The sequence below is a fragment of the Pelmatolapia mariae genome, linkage group LG5, assembly GCF_036321145.2.
Source record: "Pelmatolapia mariae isolate MD_Pm_ZW linkage group LG5, Pm_UMD_F_2, whole genome shotgun sequence".
Classification (NCBI taxonomy): domain Eukaryota; kingdom Metazoa; phylum Chordata; class Actinopteri; order Cichliformes; family Cichlidae; genus Pelmatolapia; species Pelmatolapia mariae.
The window spans coordinates 3666705-3689716 of NC_086231.1; the positions used below are offsets into that span (position 1 = coordinate 3666705).

Here is a 23012-nt window from a genome sequence, read left to right on the forward strand (position 1 = left end):
TTGCTTTCTTCGTAATGGTGACTAATGGCTAACATCTCATCAATAATCTCACTTGGGGCTCCACAGTTTGTTTTCATTCAAGCACAAAATCAATTTAAAGTCTAGTGTCCCCCTAAAAAGAATTAATGAATGTTTCTTCTTCATTTGTGCTGCCGGGTGCCTTCTCTCCCAGATGAAGTTGCCAAGGGCACACACAAAGTCATTGTTTAAGAAAACTAACCACAGCTACCGACAGCTACCCGTGGGCATGTTGGGAAAAAAACCTCTCCTGATAAGGAATTTTTCAGCATAATGCAGTTCCTCTGAGACCTTTATTCACCTGAGCTGCAGAATGCAACAGGTCTGTATTTAAAACGAGAAATGATATTAACATTGAATCTTCACACAGTTGTTCTAATTTCCACGAGTGAAGTCTCAGTCTGTTCAAAACCAGCCAGCACTGCACTCGTGGTGTCACAGTTTCACTAAAGTAACATGAAAGTAAACGAAGCTTCAGTGAGCCAACTCTAAACAAAGAGGAACAAACACAAAATTAACTACTAATGTTGGCTAACATCGATTAGCTTCCTCCAAACCCAGGTGTTCAACATAAATCCAAAGCTCTATGCGTGAGTGGACAGAAGGCTTTTATTGTGATACATTGTCAGGCATGCAGCTGGATGTAGTGAGGGGGGGCAGTCTTTATTTATAGACTTTTACTTCACTCTATCTCCCACTGGGTTTAAATCTGGGACTCTCGGCCATTTGACCTTAGAACTGAAGAAGCTTCTCGGATGAGAGGTGAAACGTCTTCAAGCAACTTAAAGAAGTCCAGACACTTTTCTTTGCAAACTCCTTTGACTACGATGACCTGGATGACTGAGAACCTTCACAGACATACTTCACTCTTGGTTTTCTATTTGAGAAAACACTTTAATCAGATGACAAAAGGTTAGACCCATAAAAATCAATGAGCTATTGTTACTTTGATCCTAGTTTGTTATCTGGTGCTTGGCATCTCCTGTTTGGTAACTTGAGGAATTATCTGACTGGACAAAGACTTTTTCCAGCTGTGCACCACATTCCTGTAAATGGACATGCTGCTTGTAATGCCATGTGGGAGGGAGTATGTTACAAAGCATTCTTTATGTTTTAGACCTTTACTGTTTAGGACACGTTGGTCCAACTAGTGGACAATCTCAGCTCTTATTCTGAAAGTTCAGTCGCTGCTGTAAAGCTACACCTTCCTGTCAGGTGTTTCCATACCACCTGGCTCACTGGCTGGCCACTCTTATATAACTTATGGTAATATGTCTCATTTACAAGGTGACGGGGTGAGAAATGCCTCTGCAATTACTAAAAGATGACGATCTTTCTTGTAAGCAAGCAAAAAAATTATTCCGTGTTAGGAAAAGTCTGTTTTCCCAAACTTCTTCAACTTATTTGTCAGTTATGTAATTTCGTTCACTCAACTTAGACTTAAAACAGCAAACTCCCGAAAAACCACAAAGACATAATGAGGGTAAGTGTTAGACTGCAAGTATTTAAATGTGAGGTTTTCAAACATGATTTTTCACTTTCAAAACTGCAGCCGGAGACGAGAAAAACAAAAATCAAACCAAACACTTGATCTGTGGTCCATCTTTTATGCAGCTGTCCATGTTTGAATGTTTTATAACATCCATTACCCTTACACTTTAACTAAACCACTTTTTTGAGGAGATACACCTAACCTGACCCACACTGTGATCCACATCCAACTTCTGTGCAACACAGCCTTTTAAATGAGTGAGAAAAATATCAATAATTGATAAAACTGATGACGACGCTGGCAGCAAATGAGGAAAACAAGAAGATTTACTTTAACTATCCCATATTTGGAAAATAATTTTGTTAACAGTTGAAACAACAGTAAAATATAAAGTTTATGCATAATGAAAGTAATATAAAGAGTCAAATGTAGAGATAAAAGTTAATGAAGTCTTTTATTTGATCTTTCTCAGCCTGCAAGTAAATATTCTATTTTTCTCTCATATTTGTTTGATCAGCAGATATGGGAAACTTATAAAGAGAGCTGAGCGACACAGCAAAAGTCATGACTGGCTTTGTGAGTAATTAATTTGACCAGCGCCGCCGCACCCAGACTCCACACGCCCATCACCTTTAATGAAAAGATTCTTGTGACATTTAGATCTTCCATTTATTTTCTACTTTCTGACAGCAGATGCTGTAGACTGCAGCGGGGGGGAAAAATGGGGACACTCTGATCTCTTCCCCCCCCCCTTTACTGGAAGCAACGGCCACCAGAATATTTCATACCAATTGAGCAGCTGATTGAGACATTAAATTTAACCGCTGCACAGACACTGAGCGGTTTAGAGAGGCAGCCTGACTGCCCTCAGCTGATGAGGCCTGTACCAAAAAGACAAAAATAAAAGAGTAGAAGAAAAGCGTTCTGCAATTACCGTTTGTCACCCACTGACAAGCCCATTATTCTGTCCTCTCTGCTCTGCCACTGATCTGCTTTGCTGTCTGCTGGGTCTTTTCTGACCAATTACATCATCACTGCAGTCGCATCACTGCAGGAAGTCGACATGGTGGCGTTTACTTTGAATTAAAAAGTATAAATAGTGGCTTGCTTTTTATTTTTGTAGAACTTTGTATAAGTTTAACGGTTTAAAGTAAAAAATTTGGTTTTATTAGAACTTGAATTTCAAGAAGCTTGCTGGGATGTAGGTTTCAGCTGAGCACCTGGAGGACACCTCGAGCAGGTGGGCTGGTGACATTCACAGGTTATTTTAAGCGACTTTATTTCCTGGATTCTAAGCATTTAAAAAAAAATGCTATTGGTCATCCTGGGCCGTTTGATCTCAGTAAATCACATAACAGGGTGTGGCAAGGTCTCACTATGGGTTCACCCAAAACCTTGGCTGAGAGTGACTCGCACCCATTAGGTAGAGGATCAATAGGGGGTCCATGACCCTATTGGGGACACTCCCAATCTGGGACTCTCCACCAGTCGCTCTCAGTACTGAAGAAACTTCTCGGATGAAATGTCTTCAAGAAACTTAAAGAAGTCCAGACGCTTTTCTTTCCAAGCTCCTTAGACTACGATGACCTGGATGACTGAGAACCTTCACAGACAACCCAAAGTTCCTTTTCTAAATCTGCTTACTTGTATGTAAAGAAAATTACAAGAAGGCACCAGGTCACAATTCAACATTGGAATGCAATTAGGCTCTGTGGCTTACTGTAACTACTCTCAGCTTTTCTGTTTTTTGTCTCCAATGACTTGGGAGTTCTGTCTGCTTGTGTCCCTTTTCTTTGGGGAAGTGACCCGCCTGTTCAGGATGATTCAGAACCAGTAAACTTAACCTCAGACAAGTTTATGCTCAAGTTTGAAACTTTTTGCATATCTAAAACATGTCACATTAGGGTTGTGCAAATGGATGATGATTACGGGAACTGATAAAGGTCAGAGTGATCACCAAAAGCTCATAACTCAAATACTGTTTTCCTATTACTGTATTCCATCCATATGAAATTCATATTAGCCTAAAGACAATATGCTTTTCTACAGTTTCATGCTATCAAGTCTGAGCATGCACAACAGTTAACAGAAGCTTTTGTTTAGGAGAAGAAACCAGCATCACAAACACCTTCCTGCTGGTGTAGCCGGCGATCCGTATGGACATATGTCACATATGTTTTGGGGTGTTGGATCATTCGAATTAACAGCTAAGGCTGCAGTCTTTAACCTACAAGTTTAGGAAAATACAGTTTAAATTTCAAGCCAAGGAAGTGTGTTCTACAACTTTCCACAACAAAATTAAACTTTAATAACATAAAGAGCTGTGAGAGATGAGCAGGTTTAAAAAGCTCTTCTGTCTTTTTAACGAGGATCCGTACCGAGAAGGTGGAGGAAAATGCACTGCCCTACTCATTTTAAGAGTACAGAGTTTACTGTGTGATGGCTGTGAGTTGCTAAATTAGAAATTGTTAAAGACATTAGAGAACACTGTCAAAGCTCAGAGTTAGAAAACTCTATTTAAATAATTTAATGGCTCAGACTACATCCACTTCAGATGACAAATGGAAAGCCTGAATCGGTCTCAAGTCACACTGCCAGCCACTCTGCATGTTTGCATGAGAGAGACAGAGGGAAAGAGACCAATGTCATAACTTCCCACATGTTCCCATTTTGTGTCTCTGCGTTATGGTCGAAGAGCGCAGACTACATCTTTATAGCTTCATACTTGTCTCATTAAGAAATATCAAAGGAGATTAAGGTTACTTTCTGACATAAAATCAGAGCCTGTGGTTAGAATATTAGTTGCAATTAATGCGTTGCACTTGCATGCGTCCTCCAACCAGCTAATTTAAAGTCAACATCATCTCTGCCTGTACTGTAGTGCAGACTTGGGAGGAATTTATTGAAATGTCTGTCCACTAAATCTACTTCGAATATCGATGGTCCTGCAAAGAGCTCCTAAAACAGGGAGGTTTTATGTGTACAGATGTGTCCATAATCACCACTTACAAGATGAGTGCCAGGGATTAATGTCACTAATTCAGTATCTGATCACATCTGAAACACAATCTCCTCTGAAATAATGTCTCCTCCTGCTCCTCAGTTACGATGTGAATAATGGACAGAAAAGTGTCTCTGCAGAACAATAAAACGGCTCAGTGAATCTCACCTTTGGCTTTATCATTTTATCTCAATATCATACAATTTGTGTGACCTTTGACCACCAAAATCCTCTTTTGGGTCAGATTTTGTCAAGTTAGATCTTAAAAATTGCACAGTTTCTACCTGTTTACCCATTTAAATGTAGATCTGGCTGAAACTCTACGAGGTTTTCTGTCCCGTACAGTTTTCAGGAGATGAGTTTCTAATCCGGATTCTAGTCAGACACAGTTAAGGGCTAATCACTGCAGATTAAAAGGCCTTTTATTTTTCAGTAGCATTAGGGAGGATCAATAACTGATCTAATATCTCATCTTGATCTTCAGGGCCCCTTCAGCATCAGACCACAGTCATTAGTTTGGGACACACACAGGCACCCTCTGAGGAGCACATTAAAGACAAGAGAAAAAGGCACACTCGCGCACACACACACACAACTGAAGGACACTGGAGTTGTAATGTAATTATGAATTCGAAATGTTCCAGTGTTAATGCAGTTTAAACCGCTGCCTGTGGAGATCCATACTAACCTGATATCAGGACGTCTGACCGGAGACTTTGAGTGTGTGTGTGTGTGTGTGTGTTTATGAGCATGTGTGATGGAGACTCAATAAATTCACAGTGGCGTTGTGGCAGTGTACGTCTGCAGAACGACTGCGTGTTCACGTCTTCTGTGCTCATCTTATGGTCTCATATGAGAGTGTGGTGTCTTGCATTAACAGTGACTGTGAGCATCAGTGTGTCAGTCCAATAAAACCTGTTACTCTAAGTCTTCAACAGTTAAGCCCTCAAAATAATTCAAATTCCACCTGAAAGTCGACTTCTGGTGTCATAGTAAACAGCACGTGGTGGACAGCATTGTTTATGAGCCAACCATGCCGTTACTGTGTGGGTCAAATATAGACAGTTTATTTCTGTAATTACGTGTGGTTGGCAGTCAGAGCAGTTCTTGAGAAGCTTGTGCAAAAATACCAGCAGTAAAAATCTATTTCCCTTTTGAACTTCAGTTAAATTCTCATTTCAAAGTCTGCACAAACAGCCCCTCGCTTTTATTCGTTCATCCATTTTCTTCCACCTGGAGGCCAATTTCATTCACACCTATGGACAATTTAGAAACACCAACATGCATGACAGTGGGGGGGAAGTCAGAGTCCCCATGCAGGTATACAGGCCCACGGCAGGCCAGGGGATTCAAACCAAAGACCTCCTTGTTGTGAAACGACTGCACACATTTACCTCTTGCAAACAGATAATGTTAATTTGGTAGTCGTCTTTGCTCTTGACATGAGCTGAGATGATAGAGATGAGTTGCTGTAAGTGAGTTTGGGCTTTTGTAGAGCAGTGAAATGCAAAAAATAAAAACTATTAAAGTCATTTAACCTGAGATCCATCAACATTACACTGCCTTTTATTTATTTTCCTGTTGTAGGAGGTCAGGGTCTGGACTGAGATGGCTCACAGACTAGCTCTGGCCTTTGGGTTGTATGTCGCTCATGTGAATATATCTGAATCTAAAAGGTCTATTTCTCCACAGATGGTGGTTCCAGATTACTTTGGGTTTTTTTGTCATTAGGGCACTGGAGAATTGCAAACTGGTCCAGTGAGCACCTGAATGCTGCCAGTTTCTGTCAGTGGTAGTAAATGTGGCCGGCGCTCCCCTGGTTTGAAAGTAACTCTCATTAGATGAAGTGTAGGAGTTGTGATATTTGGCCACGAACTTCCACAGTAGCTTTATTTTCATCAGAGCGTATTCTGGCTGCATATTACTGGAGTCACACAGAGCTAAAGCAAATATACACTCACGCACACGTCAAGCATCAGCGTGCTCAGTGTCTCATTGGGGTTAATTCTTTGCGTATAAAAACAAACATAAAACACACCCACAGACTGCCAGCACTGATCAACTCAGTCCAACTCTTATTGAGAATCTGTTCCAAAGCACCAAATACAGCCAACGCTTCAGCTCCCACACAGTCGACAGACACCAACAGACCGATGCAGCACCAACCACCCTGAAAGACACTCCAGCAGGTCTGATCTTATTCATCTTTTTGTTCTAATTCTTTGCCCTCTGGTTTTGTTTCTCTCAGGTGAACTGAGTCTGGTCCCTCAGGTTATGTTAATTAAAGGTTATAGCAAAGCTTTTGGGGGAGCGTACAGGCAATGCTTGAATGGCTTAAGGTTTACTTCAAAGGTAACTGAAACAAAAGCATACAGAATCAGCAGTCAAATCAGACAAGAAGAAGAGAAAATTGTGTTTTTCCCCTAAAAGTTACACATTTATTACACACGCAGCTTCACATAATTTCGCCTTAACAGATCAATCCAGAGCATCAACATGATTAATGTCCATGCCTCCTCCCACCAGAGGACTGCACAAACAGTAAACTAATGAATATTCTGAATAGATTGCCGGGAATAAAATATAAATACATTTATCTACAATGACTGGCCCAATAAAAAAATAGATATACCTGCCACCACACAGCTGAAGCTATAATAAAACCTCTCCTGAAGCCACACAACTGGCTGTTGATTGGCTCTCTGGATGCAGAGGTGGGCCAACTGCCAAGAATTGCACTACATAATTCTGCTGTAGACTTCTACTCGTGGTTATCTGAGTGCCATGTGTCTCTCATATATTTTCACAGGTTATATAAAAAGACAAGAAATAAAGCAGAACTACATTACCCAGAATCACATGTGACCATACAAAGTGTTAGTGTTCAGGACATCACTGCTGCTAGCATCACACACACTGAGCCATTAAAAAAAATCACTGTGGTGTATAAATCAAACATGGAACAAACTCTGCTGTTACTATTCGAGGCCTGCACATTTATAAGTGCACTCTGCTGACACGCATCCCGCCCGAGTTCACCAGCAGCAAGTTCGTGCTTGTAATTTAGGAATTAACAGACACGCCCAGAATTAGGAGGAAAGTCACTGTGGTACGAGAGTTCAAGCCTCTGGAGGAAACATCCTCAGTAACACCAACACACACAACACAGTGAACCTGTCGGTTCACAGCTCGGTCACAGTCTGCCCCCTCATGGACAAATTAAACACTACAGCTGCATCTTTGGATATTATGGCTAAAAAATGACTGCGTTACACCGCTTAACCTGCAGTCATTCCAGCCTTTGAAACAAAAAGCTCAGAATATTCAATTTCAAGCATTTTGCATGTTCTGCAGAACAATACATATACATGAAGGCATTATTAGTTTCATTGTTGGTTCAGTTATAACGTGTGGTATTTGTCTGATAGATATCCCAGTGTCAGTAAACATGCACCAAAGCTCAGGCTTGTTTTATTTAGTTTTGTAAGTGGCCATTAAAATCTCTGTTTTTATTTCGGTTTTGTTTGCACACCTAGTTTAGCTCACTCAATTCTCTGTCATAACCCCGCTGGCCTGTCACAGAGGCAGAATATCACACAGTGCATGTAAGTCCATGAACACGGTTCTGAATGTCTCGATCTTATTATTCTAACCCTAAGTGCATAAAAGAGAGGGATGACGTGACACTGCTCCTGTCTGTTTGTTTAAAAATAATGCCAAAGCACGTCATCATCTGGTTCCTCTTACATGTTTTCCAGTAAACTGAGAGCTAATTTATCACTGCGTTTATCAGGCACAGCTCCACAAATGTACGAGCACATTTCACTGTAGCTAAAAACACACTGAGGTGTACAGTGCAGAGCAAACACTTACCCAATTTAAATATTTAGATTTCAGCATTGAGAAGTCACTCGACTAATCTCTAATTCATTCTGCAGCGAGACAACCAGCTCCTCGATACAAAGCCAAAAATCACAGAGAAGCAACACTACTACTACTACTACACTTTGTATAAAGTTAACTTTATGATCAGAGGCCAGAATTTAGTTGATTTTGCAGCCCTCATCGATCACTTCAGCACGCATTTCATGTGTTTAGAGGGACTTACTTTTCATAGTGCCAGCATCTTCGTCATCATAATCGTCCTCGTCATCATTAGAGTTGATGACCATGGTGCCCAGCTGTGACTGTAAGGTTCCCGTGTCATCGTGTTCAATCATTGTTCCTGCGGTGCTTCCAAGAGAACTTCCTAAAGAACCGGCAGCCCGGATGGTTCCTGAGTCACCCGTGCCTGCCCGAACCATCGTCCCCTGGTCAACCTCATCTTCATCCTGAAACACAGAGGCAGAGGGCAGCGTGATTTATTGCTCTCCAACGGCAGTTACAATATCCAGAAAGGACATGTTTAGAAATATGAGTCTGTGTTTAGCTTTGGAAAGTTAGAAATCAAAAGCTCGTCAACTACAAAAACACTCGTAAGTTAACGTCTTCTGTAGCTGCAGTAACTTAAAAACTGTAAATGCTATCCCATTGATATTTAAGGGCTGATGGAGATAATCTGTGACTTTTCAAGTCTGTACCGAATTCTCATCGTCGTCTGCATCCTGCTCTCTTTGTTCTTCCTCCTGTCTCTTCAGTTTGATCTCCATGGCGTCTGTGATCAAAGCTCTGAGGATGGAATTGGGCTTGGCCGACTTAATAAACGGATGCTGTAGAGGAGAAAGACACGCAACGCTCAAACCAAATGTTTATGGGTTTTGACATTAGTTACAATTAGAATTGATCCATGAAAGCTAAAGCATGACCACAATAGCAAATATTACAGCAAATACTACTATTATGTAAAAAATACTACTATAATATGATATATTAAACTGAAATTCCAGCCAGCAACAAAACAAAATAAAATGAATGGTTAATTAAGTGAAGCTATTCACTAAAAGACAATATCAAAAAAAATAAAGCTCATTAATGTAAAAAAAAATATTCAAAAGTCAAATAAAAAAAAAATAAAAAAATTAAAAATAAAAATACAACTGATTTGAAAAAGTTAAAGAGCAGGTCACACAATAAAACAGAAATAAAAATAATAAACAGATTAAAAAATGAGCACAAAATTTTTTAATAGTTATTACCTCATTTACATAGTGTGGCTTTAATAATTAAAAATCTAATTTAAAGATATCTAAAGGTTTGAATGTTTTCTGATCACACAGTCATCCACGACACTTGGTCTATTATCAGTTACAGGATTGTTTCGTTACCTGTAACAGCTGTGTGGCCGTAGCTCTGTTTTCTGGGTTCTTCACTAAACACTGGCTGACAAAGTCCCGGATGCCCGGAGACCACAGATCCGGGTTCCGAAAGGTTGGGGGAGGGTTTGTGGGAATCATGAAGATGGCCTGGAAGAGGAAACAGTTCAGCACACTGAAGGCAAAACCAGCTAATCATCACTGTTCAGCTAAATACAGTAATTAATGTCACACTCCTTCGTTTCCTCTTTTTGTCTCCTCTTACACACACATACAGCTGTTATTATTTACATACTAACATTTTTTGGGCTTACACACACAGTGCAAACACACTTGCACTGCTTTCTACTAGAGATGTAGAAAGCAGCTGGTATTTGTATCTGTATTTGTATTTGTTGAGGGGGGAAAGTATTTGTACTTTACACGCATGTGATTATGCACAACAGATGTTGACAGATGTTTGATATGTCTGCCTCTGCTGATTTGACTTTTGCACACATTACATATCACTTTGGTTTTATCTGCAGCACTGCCTGTAAAATGCTTCCACACAGAGCTTGATCAAGTTGTTTTGGCTGGTGGAGGACCAAGAGGTGGCTCAGCAGCAGCAACACTCTTTTCTATTTTGTTGCCCAAATCCATGTGAGGAGTTTCAGCTAAGTTAATGAGTGACGGGAAGCTATGCTAAGGTTAATTAGGTATAGTCTACATCTTGCTGTCTGCAAAAGAGAGTAACTTAAACGTACCATATACCTCCCACAAGTGCATACAATTCGACACAACTACAAAAGTATCATTTTAACCTTTTAAACCAAACTTTAATGTTACTCTGTCAACAGCCTATTTTTAAATAACTGAGCTAACAGAGCTACGTAAACAGAGCGAACATGAGAGACCCGACTGCAGTCGTCAGTAATGCAGCGTAATGGAATAATCTCCCGATCTTCGCGAAAGTTATAAACTGCCTCTGGAACCCAGTTAAGGTACAAAAAAATCTATTCAGCAAAAATAGTGATGCAGTTCAGGCTTTTTTCACTCAGCCGAGCCTCTCTGTTGCTGTGTGGAGCAGCCCGTGTCAGTCACCTCTTTCACACGTCACTCACTCATCCGCTCATGCACTGCAGTCTGATAAGGAAACTCAGCTTTTTGATATAAAGTTTTTCTTGTTCCCGAATACAAATATTTTTTCAAGTATTTTCAAAAAACACGTTATTTGTGCCTTTCCGAATACCGTGTTCGGGTTCGGCTCCACCCCTACTTTCTACAGTGGACTATAACATGATCCATACCCTCATTGGGTGTATGTCCGCGTAGGGTGGCTTGCCCTCAGCCATTTCTATAGCTGTAATTCCCAGAGACCAGATATCTGCCACACAGTTATATCCGATCTCCTGTATGACTTCTGGAGCCATCCAGAACGGCGTGCCGATGACAGTGTTTCGTTTCGCCATCGTGTCCTGAGGAAGGATGGAGAGAAAATAACATAAAGTAAAGCATACAAGGTTAAAGCAAGCTTCTACAACATTCAAAGGGCAGATCGCATCTTTATTCAACTACTGGTGTTTATTTGTGTTTTCTTTCTATATTAAAGCAGATATAACAAAACATTTAAAACACATCAAACACACATCATATGCATTTACAGTAACAGATTTTTTTCTCTTACTGTGAGCTGTCCAGCAACTCCAAAGTCGGCCAGTTTGGCCTGACCCTCCGTGTTCAGGAGGATGTTGCCTGCTTTGATGTCTCTGTGGATCTTCCTCATGAAGTGAAGATACTCCAGACCCTTCAGAGTGGACTGAAGGATGGTGGCTATCTCCTCTTCTTTGAGCTACAAGGCAAACGCAAATAACATTAATTAGATTCACGTATGCAAAGCAATGTTCAAACAAGACGTAGCACTGATGTGGACGAGGCATCCCTAGAGATGCATCAGACTAACATTCATTTATCAAAAACCTTGAAGTCGTGCAGAAGCCTTACACACACCCTGTGCTCCATGCAAACTACATGTGAGTGAGTGTGTGTATGTGTGTGTGTGTCTGGGTGTTACATTACCGTCTTGTTACGTATTCGGATGATATCAGATACGGACCCAGCGCCACAATATTCCATGACGATCCACAGGTCTGTGTTTTTGAAGTAGCTGCCGTAGTAGCGCACCACGTGGGGACTGAACACAGGGACATTGGTGAGTCAGACCACATTCATCCATTTATTTCAGGATGTTTGAGATTCAATGTGTTGCTCTTATGCTCAGTCAGGCTACGATCCTCTCCCTGACGAAACTTATTTCCTAAAGTTGAGCTCAACATTAGCAGGGGACCTTATGTGACCTTGTGAAACGGCCAGCTCATGTCTGAGTTGTGGTGCAATCACACAGGGGTGAAGTGAATTTACAGACATCTGTGGTTAGTTTCAGAGTGTTTGTTCAAGTTTAGTTATTATTGTTTCAAAGTGTTTAGTTTTGTGCTAACTCACAATGGACTAAAACTACCACAGAATCTCTGAGGTTGATGAAATATTGTAATAGTTAATTTGTTACTATATGTAATACTTTACTGATCTCACTATTTTTCAGGTGGAAATCACAGTTTGTATTATCTGCAGATCAGCAGACAGAGTGCTGTAGTACAGCATCCCCAGGCCCTCATGAGGTTTCTGAGTCAAAGTGAAAGTGTCGCACACGTTTGAAGAACACTCTGGAACTGCTGATACTTTGTCTATTTATAGCTGCTGCAGCAATGAATGAAAAACCTCAGTAAACACTTTTATATCACAGACTCTGAAGGTCTGGTACACTTCCCAGTGAGAAACAGACCATAATAATGTGTTTCCCCTGGAGAATTTTATAACAGTCAGTTGGTGTGGAGGTGGGGCTGTCACCTTATGGGAAAGCCCCCCCAGAAAAACTTAATGAAACTTTCTAAATGTTTCCGCAGAGGCTGAAATCACTTACTGTAAATGTTACGAGATAAAAGTATCTGCTTCACTGCTTTTCAGCAATTTAACTAAACATCTACGCCCACAGTTCTCTTACAGGGGACTTTTTTTAATCCAGTTTGAGGTCGTGTGTAATTACGGGGTGGAAGGACGTGTGCAAAAGATGAGCGGCAAAACGCTGACCACACAAAACACCAAGTCACACCAGCGATGCTCTTACTGCCTTTGGGTTTTTGTTATGTTTCATGGCACACTGATCGAGCTCAGTAATGCATGTACCTGTTACACTGCTGCATGATGGAGATCTCCTTGATGATCTCTTGCAGATCAGACTCCACAGGAACTTGTTTGATGGCTACGATCTCCCCTGTTTCTTTATAATGAGCTTTAAATACGCAGCCGTAAGACCTGCAGGAACACAAAGAGAGAGGCTTAACATGTTCTTTTGGCTGTTAATCACTGAGATCAATGAGCAGATAGTTGTTATCTCCAAGTTTAACCAAACAGTATCGAGCCACACCCAAGAGTTGGTGTGGCTGCTCGATTATAACAGAATTAAAATGATTTTAGTCAATATTTCACTGTGCATGATTTAATATAATCATTCATTAACTTAAACACAGACAGTTACTGAACTTATAAACTTCCTTTTAACAGGAGATTACATTTACTGAAAAAGGAGAGAAGCGTTTTTCTTTTTCAGTCTAAGGGACGCATGTCTGTCCGTGCTGGCCTTTACAGCAGGATGTATGAAGGTGCACAAAGCAGTAAAAAACAGAAGCTGTGAGCTCAGGTGCCTCGAAGGACCTGCATGACGGCCAGCAGGTGGGCAACAGCGGCCTTATATAAGTCATAATGCCCGAGTTCCCAGTCGGGCTTTTCAAATGGAACGATCCCTCAAGTTGGATTTCCAACTCGGAAAGTCAGAGGAGCCCCACAAATCCTGAGTTAAGGATCCAACAGTGGATGGAAAATGGTCAAAGCTAATCTGTGGTTTATTAATATTGATCCATGAATAGCTGTAGCGTGCTAAGAAGCAACAAATCCTCTTTTTCCTGCTTTTCCAACTGTATTACTGGAACACACTCAGCTCTGAGGTGACTGGAATACAGCATTCAGCTCAGGGTGAAAGACGCTGAGCGATCTAGAGACAAACGCACCTGTTAACGATCTTTCCACAGGTCTTACGTCAGAAACCTTGTAACTTTTTCTTTCCCTAGATAAACTCTTTTTTTCAGTCATCTTGTAATGCGCTTAACTAGACAGCAAGTGAAAAGCACGCCTCTGTATAGGAGAGCGGTGGGCTTCATTTCTAACACTGGAAAAATATGAGAGGGTTGTAGCAAAACTGAATAGAAACAGTGAACCCTTTTATGCTGATTATTTTGTTTTCATAATCGCTGGAAACCAAAATTCAAGTATCCGCCTAAGAAGAGGTCCTTCTTCTCTTTCTCCACTGAAAATAGCCCTCGGGGGTTCCCACACTTAAAGGTGTGGCCACCCAAAAACTGCCTGCGAGTTCCTGTAGTGGAAAGACTTCACAGACACATTAATTAGTGATTGATGTCAATAGTAAACATCAGTGTACTATTCAATTTATTTCATTACTTTCCCACGAACAGTTTTTTCTCACTTTGACAGATGAAGCAAAAGTGAGAAAAAGCTGTGACATGAGCATGAAAGATAACGGGCATGAAAAAAATAGTTTCATTAAAACCAGTGTTACTAATAAGACGTCTTTATTGCAAAAATCGAGCAGCACCGAATGACTTTGATTAATTGCAGGATGATTAAGAAGTGTCTGAAATCAGCTATGACGCGTGCAGGCGAGGAGTCAATCAGCCGCTCAGAACAGGAAGCACATTGAGAAACAGGATATGAAGAGGCAATGTTTACGTTGACAGGCAACAGAGGAGGGCGGAGCCTAAGTCTGACAGGAACAGAGATGAAATGAAGCAGAAACAAGGACAGAGATACGGAGAGGACCAGGATGACTAACACAGACCAGGATGACTAACACAGACCAGGATGACACGTAAATACAGGCAAAGTGAAACTTTGCTCCTGTCAGGACCGAGGTGATCCTCAGACTGTACGACTACATGACTCACCCTTCACCCAGCTTCTCCAGGACATCAAAGACTTCCTCTGGCTGCTTGGTGAGACTGTCCTCGCTCAGCTTCTTCAGCTGTCTGCAGTGACAGAAAGAACAATTTTCAGGATTTTTGTTCGTGGTTCTTGGTTATTTGTCTCATCGTTTGCAGCACACGATCACAGCTTTTGTACACTACATGCCTCTAAAGCACTTTAGGACAACTCCTGCTGACCTAAAGTGACACTCTGGCACTTTCACATTAAAAAAATATTACACAGCGTGCCAGTGATTAACACCTGAAAGTCAAAAAAAAAAAAAAAAATGCAAACACATTAATTTGGTGCGGGATCTTTATTATTATTATGATTATTTTTTGTTCCATTTTCCACCCTCAATATAAAAAAATGTTAAAAGCTTAACATTTCAAGGCCAACATTTTATGCAGTAATGAAAACATTAAATACATTTTTTTCCTTCCAACAAAATCATGTGTGTAATCTGAGAGAAGACTTTATTACTGAATTCAGCCTCCTTCTGAGTGCCACTGATCACATTCATTCTCTCCTGAAACATTAAAATATCTCCACAACCTTTGAACTGAAGAGACAAAAATATCTCTACGCAAACAAAAATAGATCCAACATGTCCCAGATGCAGTTCGTGATGAGATATTTTTAGGATAACTGAAGGTCCTCTGCTCACAAGTCCATGGGAATAAAATAAAAATGCAATATTATGTTATAATAGCATTACTTCTAAAGTTAGGCTAAGTAATGCTAATATGACGTGTTTATCACAATATTATAAAGGGAACACCCATACATGCAAGCTTTAGTAACACTTTAATTTTTTAAAAAAATGGCATTAATTTACAAAAACAGGGTCACCTTGAACTCCTGCTGATAAGCAGATGAATACACCTACATATGTATATATATATCTACACAATTTATACTTTTACACAACAAAGTAGATTACTGATGTTCATCTACTCATAAAAGCAGCTTAGTTGTATCTGTGCAGTCAGTTCCACCACATACACATCCACAACTTTATGAATCCACTCAGCACTCGTGGAAAGGTCCGTCCTGATCCAGAGCCAACAGTGCTGAGTGTTCAGATATTACACTCCAATTAATAATCAAACACTTTCAGTATTTTGGGGCCTCACAAAGAGCCTCTGAGGAGTGACTACACTTGTAAGCCTGTTTGACCTCATAATTATGACAAAGAGTCTTTGTTACTATAAGATTATAGATTTTCCAGTTATTTGTGGAAAATATTACAAATTTATTCTACATTTGTGCAGACAAGAAAAGTTTATTTCTAGATTGTTAAGAGGCAATTAAACAGATCAAGTTCTGTAACAAATTACTTTTCTACAAGTACTTAGTACAGTAAGGGAAGTGTAAAAGACACTTAAACAGGCCGGTTCTTTTTTATTAATATTATTAGAAAAAAAGCACAAAATAGTGGAGCAACATCGGTTAGCAGTAGATTGTTTTCAACTCTGAATCTTTTCTATTAACTAGAAGCTGTTGGGAATGTTGGGAATGTTATGATTTAAGTAATAATGATCGCCCTGACTCTGAGACACTGAATCACAGCAGCTGTAAAACAGAGTGGCAGCTTCTGCTTGGGCAAATAAACTATGATTACTTTACTGCTGAGTAATAACAGGGAAAAAACGGTAGCTGGCTGCTGTGCTGAGACTTCAAGCGTATACCTGAACTTACCTGGACTGTATTTACACTTCTGTGAGAGAATTCAAATCCAACTCAGTGAGAGCAAGTCTCATTTATTCCAAAAACAACTGACCAAAGATCCAGCTGAGTCATATCCTGAATAATCTGCTGCCTCCTCTCTCGTTGTATGTTACTTGTGTTTGTCTAAATTTTGTGTTCCGAGTATTTGGATTAGTATTTAATGATTATTATTGACATCTGAGGGACACTGCAAAGCCAAAGCAATAAATGCTGTGTGGTGTTGCAGGGCTCATGCTTATCTCTGTAAAAATAAACATTCAAGTATAAATAAATAATTAATAATAAATAACACCAGTAGGGGTTAGTGCCGTTTGAGCCTCAGGCTGTGGGGTCTAATAAACTCGCATCTTAGTGACTCTAAACAAAAAGGTTCATCTAATTTCTTTAGCCACAAATAACACTGACCGATTTCAAATACTCAGCCCTTACACAGCACTCAGATATGAACACATGAGGACTATTTCCATTTTAATCTGCTCTAGTTTGACTTTTGAGGCCTGATATTATACATGATGACTGTTATTGCATCTACAGAGTAAACAGAGCGTCAGTACAGGATGTGTTTTATTGCCCTTTTTATAAGTGTGCATTCATCAGTGGGATTACACAAAAAACTGACCGACAAACTTTATGAAAATTTAAGGACACGTGACGTGTGACCAGAAGAAGTTTGGAGCAGATCAAAAGTGTGATAATGATTTTTATGATCTGAGCTCAAAAAAACATCCTACAAGATTTTTTTATAAGAATAAAATCCAAAAACAAAACAGAAGAGATGGCGGGGAAGTCTTTACAATACAGAGAACATCTCTTTAAGAATATACTGAACGCTGAGAGCCGGTCTTTCTCTCGGTGTCTCAGACAGCCTGATTTGTGAGTCCGTGCCTCTCTAAAGCCAGCAAACCACATTCTCTACCTCACACTGCCCAGTACAGCCCAGTACATCTGTAAGCCAAGCTGTCCAGTGTATCAGCGTCAGGCCACAAAAGAGAGAGTGAGAGCAAATCATTGAGATGCTAATCTACCACAGCAGCCCATGATCTGCTTTTCAAGTGAACTCTGTGAACTACTAAAAACGTATGTGTGGCTCTGCTGTGGCCAAAAGAGCTGGACTCCTGTTTATATTACAAAATTTAAAATCTTTAAACCTAAAATCTCCTTTCCTTGTATATGCTTCAAGTATGTCTATTTTTCCTCTAGAAATTCAGTCACAGTCCGACTGATCAGACTGCTTTGTTCACTACCAACTTCTGCTTATAATATTCTTCCATATTTATTAAAACATTGAGAAAGAAAACCTTTAAAGTGTTTACATTTTTTTTAAAGCGGCTGGCAAGCAGCTGTGATGGCGATTAATGAAAACTTTCACACACGAGTGAAAGTTTTATCCGAAGTATCCCAAAAATAAGAGGATGCTAACAAATACCAGCAGACATTACATATTAATAACATGAATGTGTATCAAATTTATCAAAGCAATGTTAAACAGGGGTGAATGTATTTGGCCCAAATGTTTCCTCTAATCTGTCAGCCACAACTCCGTCACATGTCTGCCTCGTGTGTGCTAGATGTCAAATGTGTGTTTTGACATTTAGACCACATGTGGCCGACCCGCTGCTCAGTGGAAGTCACATACAGCCTGTCTCTTGTCATTTGGGGCCACGTCACGCTCAGGCAAACATTTGCTGGTATTCTTACTGAGACTGCCGGTTGGAAAATTTTTACATTTCGCCCAACCCTAGTGTCTACTCTGTATATTCAGTAAGTATATGTATTAATATACATATACTTAAGTATAAAATATGAAATGTATCATCGTACCCATCAGTAACATTAATGGACAGTGTTAATTTAAAAGCATAACACTATTATTTGTGTCTAAAAAGTGCTACGTTTCTTTTAAAGACCCACACTGATGCTGAGAAAAGTCTACCAGAAACTAGACACACAGTAGAACCTGCTTTCCCAACTATATTTGATGAGCATTAAACACATGGTGCCAGGTCTTCTTAAGCACAGGAATGAAACAGGACTGTAGCTTTTTACATCTACATGGACCAATATTGTTCCAATCATTACTTATAAAATCTATTTCCTTTTCCACGCCTACAGACGTGCATATTAGGTTACCCCATGATTCTAAATTTGTTGTAGGTGGGACTGTGAATGATTGTCTCTCTGTGGAAGCCCAGTGATGGTGGGGTGGTCTGCCAGCCACCAGCCTCCCTGCAACTGCAAACTGGATAAGCAGCTAAGAAAATAGACGACTGGATGGGTTTAGGTGATCTGCTTCAGGAGACGATGAAAATAAAGTAAAAACAACATAAAACCCTAAAAATAATATACCAAGTCATATTTTATATCCTAAAATGAACAAACAACTCATTCAGTCTCCAATAATGCTCCTCAAATTCACATCAAGCAAGTACAGTGCTTCTCACACACAGACTTTACCTGGGCAGGTGACCCGGGTATGTTAACATCAGTCCAAGTTAACAAGTCTCTTTTTATCCATCCAAGAAAATATCAGTGTCAATTTAGTTGTCAATCCTTGCACTTTTATTTTGAAAGACCCGTCACTCCTAACACACTAGGTCTTAAACCTTCTCCCGACAGGTTGTTATTGTAACACACCTTAGTGTCATTCAGCTGCTTCTACAGGGTCTCTTGTCCCGGGTTACAGGTGGAGAACAGACTCCTGTACCACCGCACTGAGCTCACAGAACAGAACGACGACTATCATCACCAGCTGCAGGGCAAGACTGTGGAGTCCATCCACAGGGCGACAAACTCAGCAGAGCAACAGTGGATTTTATTAACCTGTTACTGATTTGCACAATGTCATGACTGTGACTCCCCCACAAACCCAAGGGTGACACTGAAATACATCAGGATGTACATACATGGTTTTATAACTGAACACAAAGCCTAACCCAGTCTTGCAATAACAAGGGATGAAACCAACACAAAAGTCCTGCGTTACGTCAGCCCAATGAGGAAACAGTGGATGAGTGAGTTAAAATGATAACATAAGAGCGGCAAGTTTGACCAGCATCCTCCTGATAAGAGGGGATAATAGGAACCTCTCAGTTCCTACTGTCAAACACACTGAGCTCACAAACCAGTTCCCACAACAAACAAGTTCACATCTGTTATGAGCTGCTCAACATCCACATACAGAGTGATGACAGCGGGGAAAGAAAAAAAAACAGGATGCATTTTTAATGAAGAGTTTGTTGTTTAGTTTTCATTATTCTTCTTTTTTTTTAGCATTTATGGTGTTTCATGGTGAAAATGTCTCTAAGGCTGCTCAATAATGGAAAACAATCAGTTATTTTGGCTGATGCTATTTAACACGATTACTCAGGCTTTGGAAAAACTGTAGATTTGTTACATTTTAAATAAGAAAAGATCCACTGCTTTCCCTGAACTTTAATATAATTCAAACAAAGTGAACTAAACCTGCCACAGCTTAATAGGGAGCGAATCTGAACTTGTTTGGCGCAAGAGAGGGACAAAGGTAAAGAAAGGAGATGTTTAAGGCCAAAACAAGAGCATCCTGAAATATGTTTTCCATACAATAAATAATTTATATCCTTAAAATAGTCAATATTCTACACATACTTTAGAGAAGCATCAATCACATTGAGAAACTTCAGAATTTCGTGGCACTTTTGTTTGATTTTAGTCACTTTCGGCTGATCAGTTAATTCTTTGTGTGTTTTATATTGGTGTCATTCTACAGAAACTAAGACTGTGATACAAACAGCCAGAATATCACATCGAAGCTCTAACTTCCCGTACCTTAATACCCGAGTGGAACTAGACAAGTGAATGCTGTGACGTTTAAGGACAGCTCAGGAAACGAGTGAACTGCAAATACATCATCATAATGGAGGGTTTGTTTTTTGGTCATGAATAACTGATCAGGCAACTAAGACTTTCCTGTCTTTTGTTATTCATCTCGAGAAACCAACGCATTAACTAAACAGTGATTTTGAAGAATTTTTACACCACTATGACTTGTATTTTATATGTGTGTGTTGGTATTTTATAGCTTATTTAATATTGCGAGTACCTGCCGAAGCATTGTGGATGGAAACATTTAATTTGGATACAAGTGAATTGGTACAAGTTTTATGGACATAGCACCAAACACATAATGATTAAAACTAATCTAAATTTAGAATCTCAGAGAAAAGCAATTTTTTACCTATATTTACAACTTTAACTGAACAGGACATTAAGCCACTCCTGTCTACATATTTTTGCACATATACAATTACACCTGTTTCCGTTTAAAAGCCTAATCACACTATCACACATTTCACAACTTCATATCTGAATCAGGTTATCTGCAGTGTAAATAAAAGATCTGCAGGTGCAGAGACACAGCAGCCACACATAGGAGCAACAAACTCCCACATGAATCACACTCATGTCATTAAAAAGTGTTCTTCTAACCCCTGTATCATTATTTCCACCTGCCACAAACTCAGTGCTGTGGACACCCCACACACTCACACAAAGTTTCACACACACAGCTCTTCTGTTAGAATTACTGCGCGTTTTATTGACTCTGAGCTGATTCAGTAACAACCTGTTGGAGATTAAAGCAGATAATCCGAGATCTTCAAAGAGATTTACGGCATTAAATTAGATCACTGGGCCTTTGATAGTGACAAGCCCAGGGATTTGACACAGCAGATCAAGTGTACACAGGCGGCTTGGTTAATGCAATAAGAGCTGGGCTTGCGTCGTACTGACAGGCCACTATTTATTTAATCAATTAAGACAAAAAAAAAGTTCTTCTTCCAGCTTCTTAGGTGAGAAAAGTTTGAGATCGTAAGGAATCGTAAGACTGACTTTAGACTTTTTGTTCCAATTTCTGGATATTGTGAAAGAACAACATATCAGAACAGACTCTTTTAAGACATAAACTACATGTAATACCCAGCAGACACAGGACAGCACGATCCATTAAAGTTACCCATAAGAAGACTACAGGGACATGGAGAAGCTTTAAAGTCGTTGTACCTTAATGTCTGTTTTATCGTACAGTCGGTTATGTAATGCTACAGCCTCATTGAATAGATACCAATTGGCCGGAAGATTGCCACCCCACTGACAAACTTCACCGACTGCTACCGTTAGACTGATAAAATCAATGAGATGCCAGCCATCAAAAAGCCTGTTTTCATTCTTAGCATAGCTTTACCTGCGAGGGTTATGCCTCATCTGTACTTTGTCCTTGTAGTCCATGATGTCCTCTTCAGGAGAACCAGACTCTTCTGGATCTTCTGGCCTGCAGTCAAACTCGGAGGGAGCTGGCCAACGTTTCAAAGCAGACACTCAATGCTAACAGTAGCAGACCGCTTAATGCTAACTCGCTCGCTAACTGGCTAGCAGCAGCTAGAGGGACAGTTAGCCCGCTCCTCCGCCTCACAGCAGCCTCCCCGCTGCCGCCGCTGCTGCCTGATATCCGCCAAAAATACAACGTCCGGTCATCATTCTGCAATAGAGGCTCCACACACACCGCGCGTTTCTTCCAGCTGCCGTATTCTCATCACTGAATTCATCCTCCTCTCCCGTCCTCCAACTTTAGACTTGTTTGACAGACCGTTTGGCAGCCGCTGTGACATCCACCTGAAAAAACCAGGAAGTGTAGTAGAAGGCGGTGCAAACAAAGACTGCAGTACGGGACGCGGCCAGCAGGGGGCACCAGATAGAATCCATCCATCCAATACACGACAGTTGTCCAAGTATGTTGAAAAAACAATTATAACACCGAAACATGATAAGTTACTAATTTTATATAAAGTTACCGTATTCTGTTTCTGTTCTTCATGTTTGGAGCGGGGCATGTTTTGGGTCGTTGTTGTGTTGGAAAACAGACCAAAGACCCAGACACAGATTTACTGCTGACAACTTGAGATTTTCTTTCAGAATCTTCACACATCCTTCTTTCTTCAATTCAGTTCTGTTAAATTTCATTTATGGGGTGAAGTCTAGTGATAGTTTTCTTTGAGACTACAATTCCCAACTCAGTCCTTTAGTCTTTAGAAACATTTATTACTAGCTTTCTTTCTTCCAGAGTCTTTGAAATCTTTCACTCCCTGCCTCCATCAGGTTTGTTCTGTAGTGAGCATCTCTTTAATTTCTTCATAATGTGTCTAACTTCAGTTTGGAAATGTTGTAATAACTTTGTGTATCTATCTCCTACTTTGTGAGCATTAATGTCTACACTGATTTACTTTAATCACACCGCTTTCTCGGGTGATAGATAAAACTTGAAGGTTTTATACCATGTATAAGATAACCCTCAGTTTGAACTTGATTTTGGAAGCTTTGAGCATTTTCAGTAGACACAACCTCAGCATTAGTAATGTGCACACTTGATGCTTCACCTCAAACGTCAAAGCATTTTCAAAATACTCCAAATCAA

The 23012-nt window shown here is 40.1% G+C and overlaps 1 protein-coding gene across 1 annotated transcript in view; it reads right to left on the reverse strand.

Annotated features, from left to right (window-relative positions):
* Window positions 1-22210, reverse strand: part of LOC134627357 (serine/threonine-protein kinase 4) — a 39016-nt gene extending 16806 nt beyond the window's left edge. Inside the window, exons 1-9 of the mRNA XM_063473366.1 lie at window positions 21786-22210; window positions 14818-14898; window positions 12986-13114; window positions 11822-11936; window positions 11430-11594; window positions 11053-11220; window positions 9776-9913; window positions 9092-9220; window positions 8620-8842 (exon numbers count right to left, since the gene is read on the reverse strand). Of these exons, the coding sequence (XP_063329436.1) occupies window positions 8620-8842; window positions 9092-9220; window positions 9776-9913; window positions 11053-11220; window positions 11430-11594; window positions 11822-11936; window positions 12986-13114; window positions 14818-14898; window positions 21786-21829 (1192 nt within the window). The 5' untranslated portion in view covers window positions 21830-22210. The remainder of the gene's footprint in view (window positions 1-8619; window positions 8843-9091; window positions 9221-9775; window positions 9914-11052; window positions 11221-11429; window positions 11595-11821; window positions 11937-12985; window positions 13115-14817; window positions 14899-21785) is intronic.
* Between the last annotated feature and the right edge of the window lie 802 nt (window positions 22211-23012).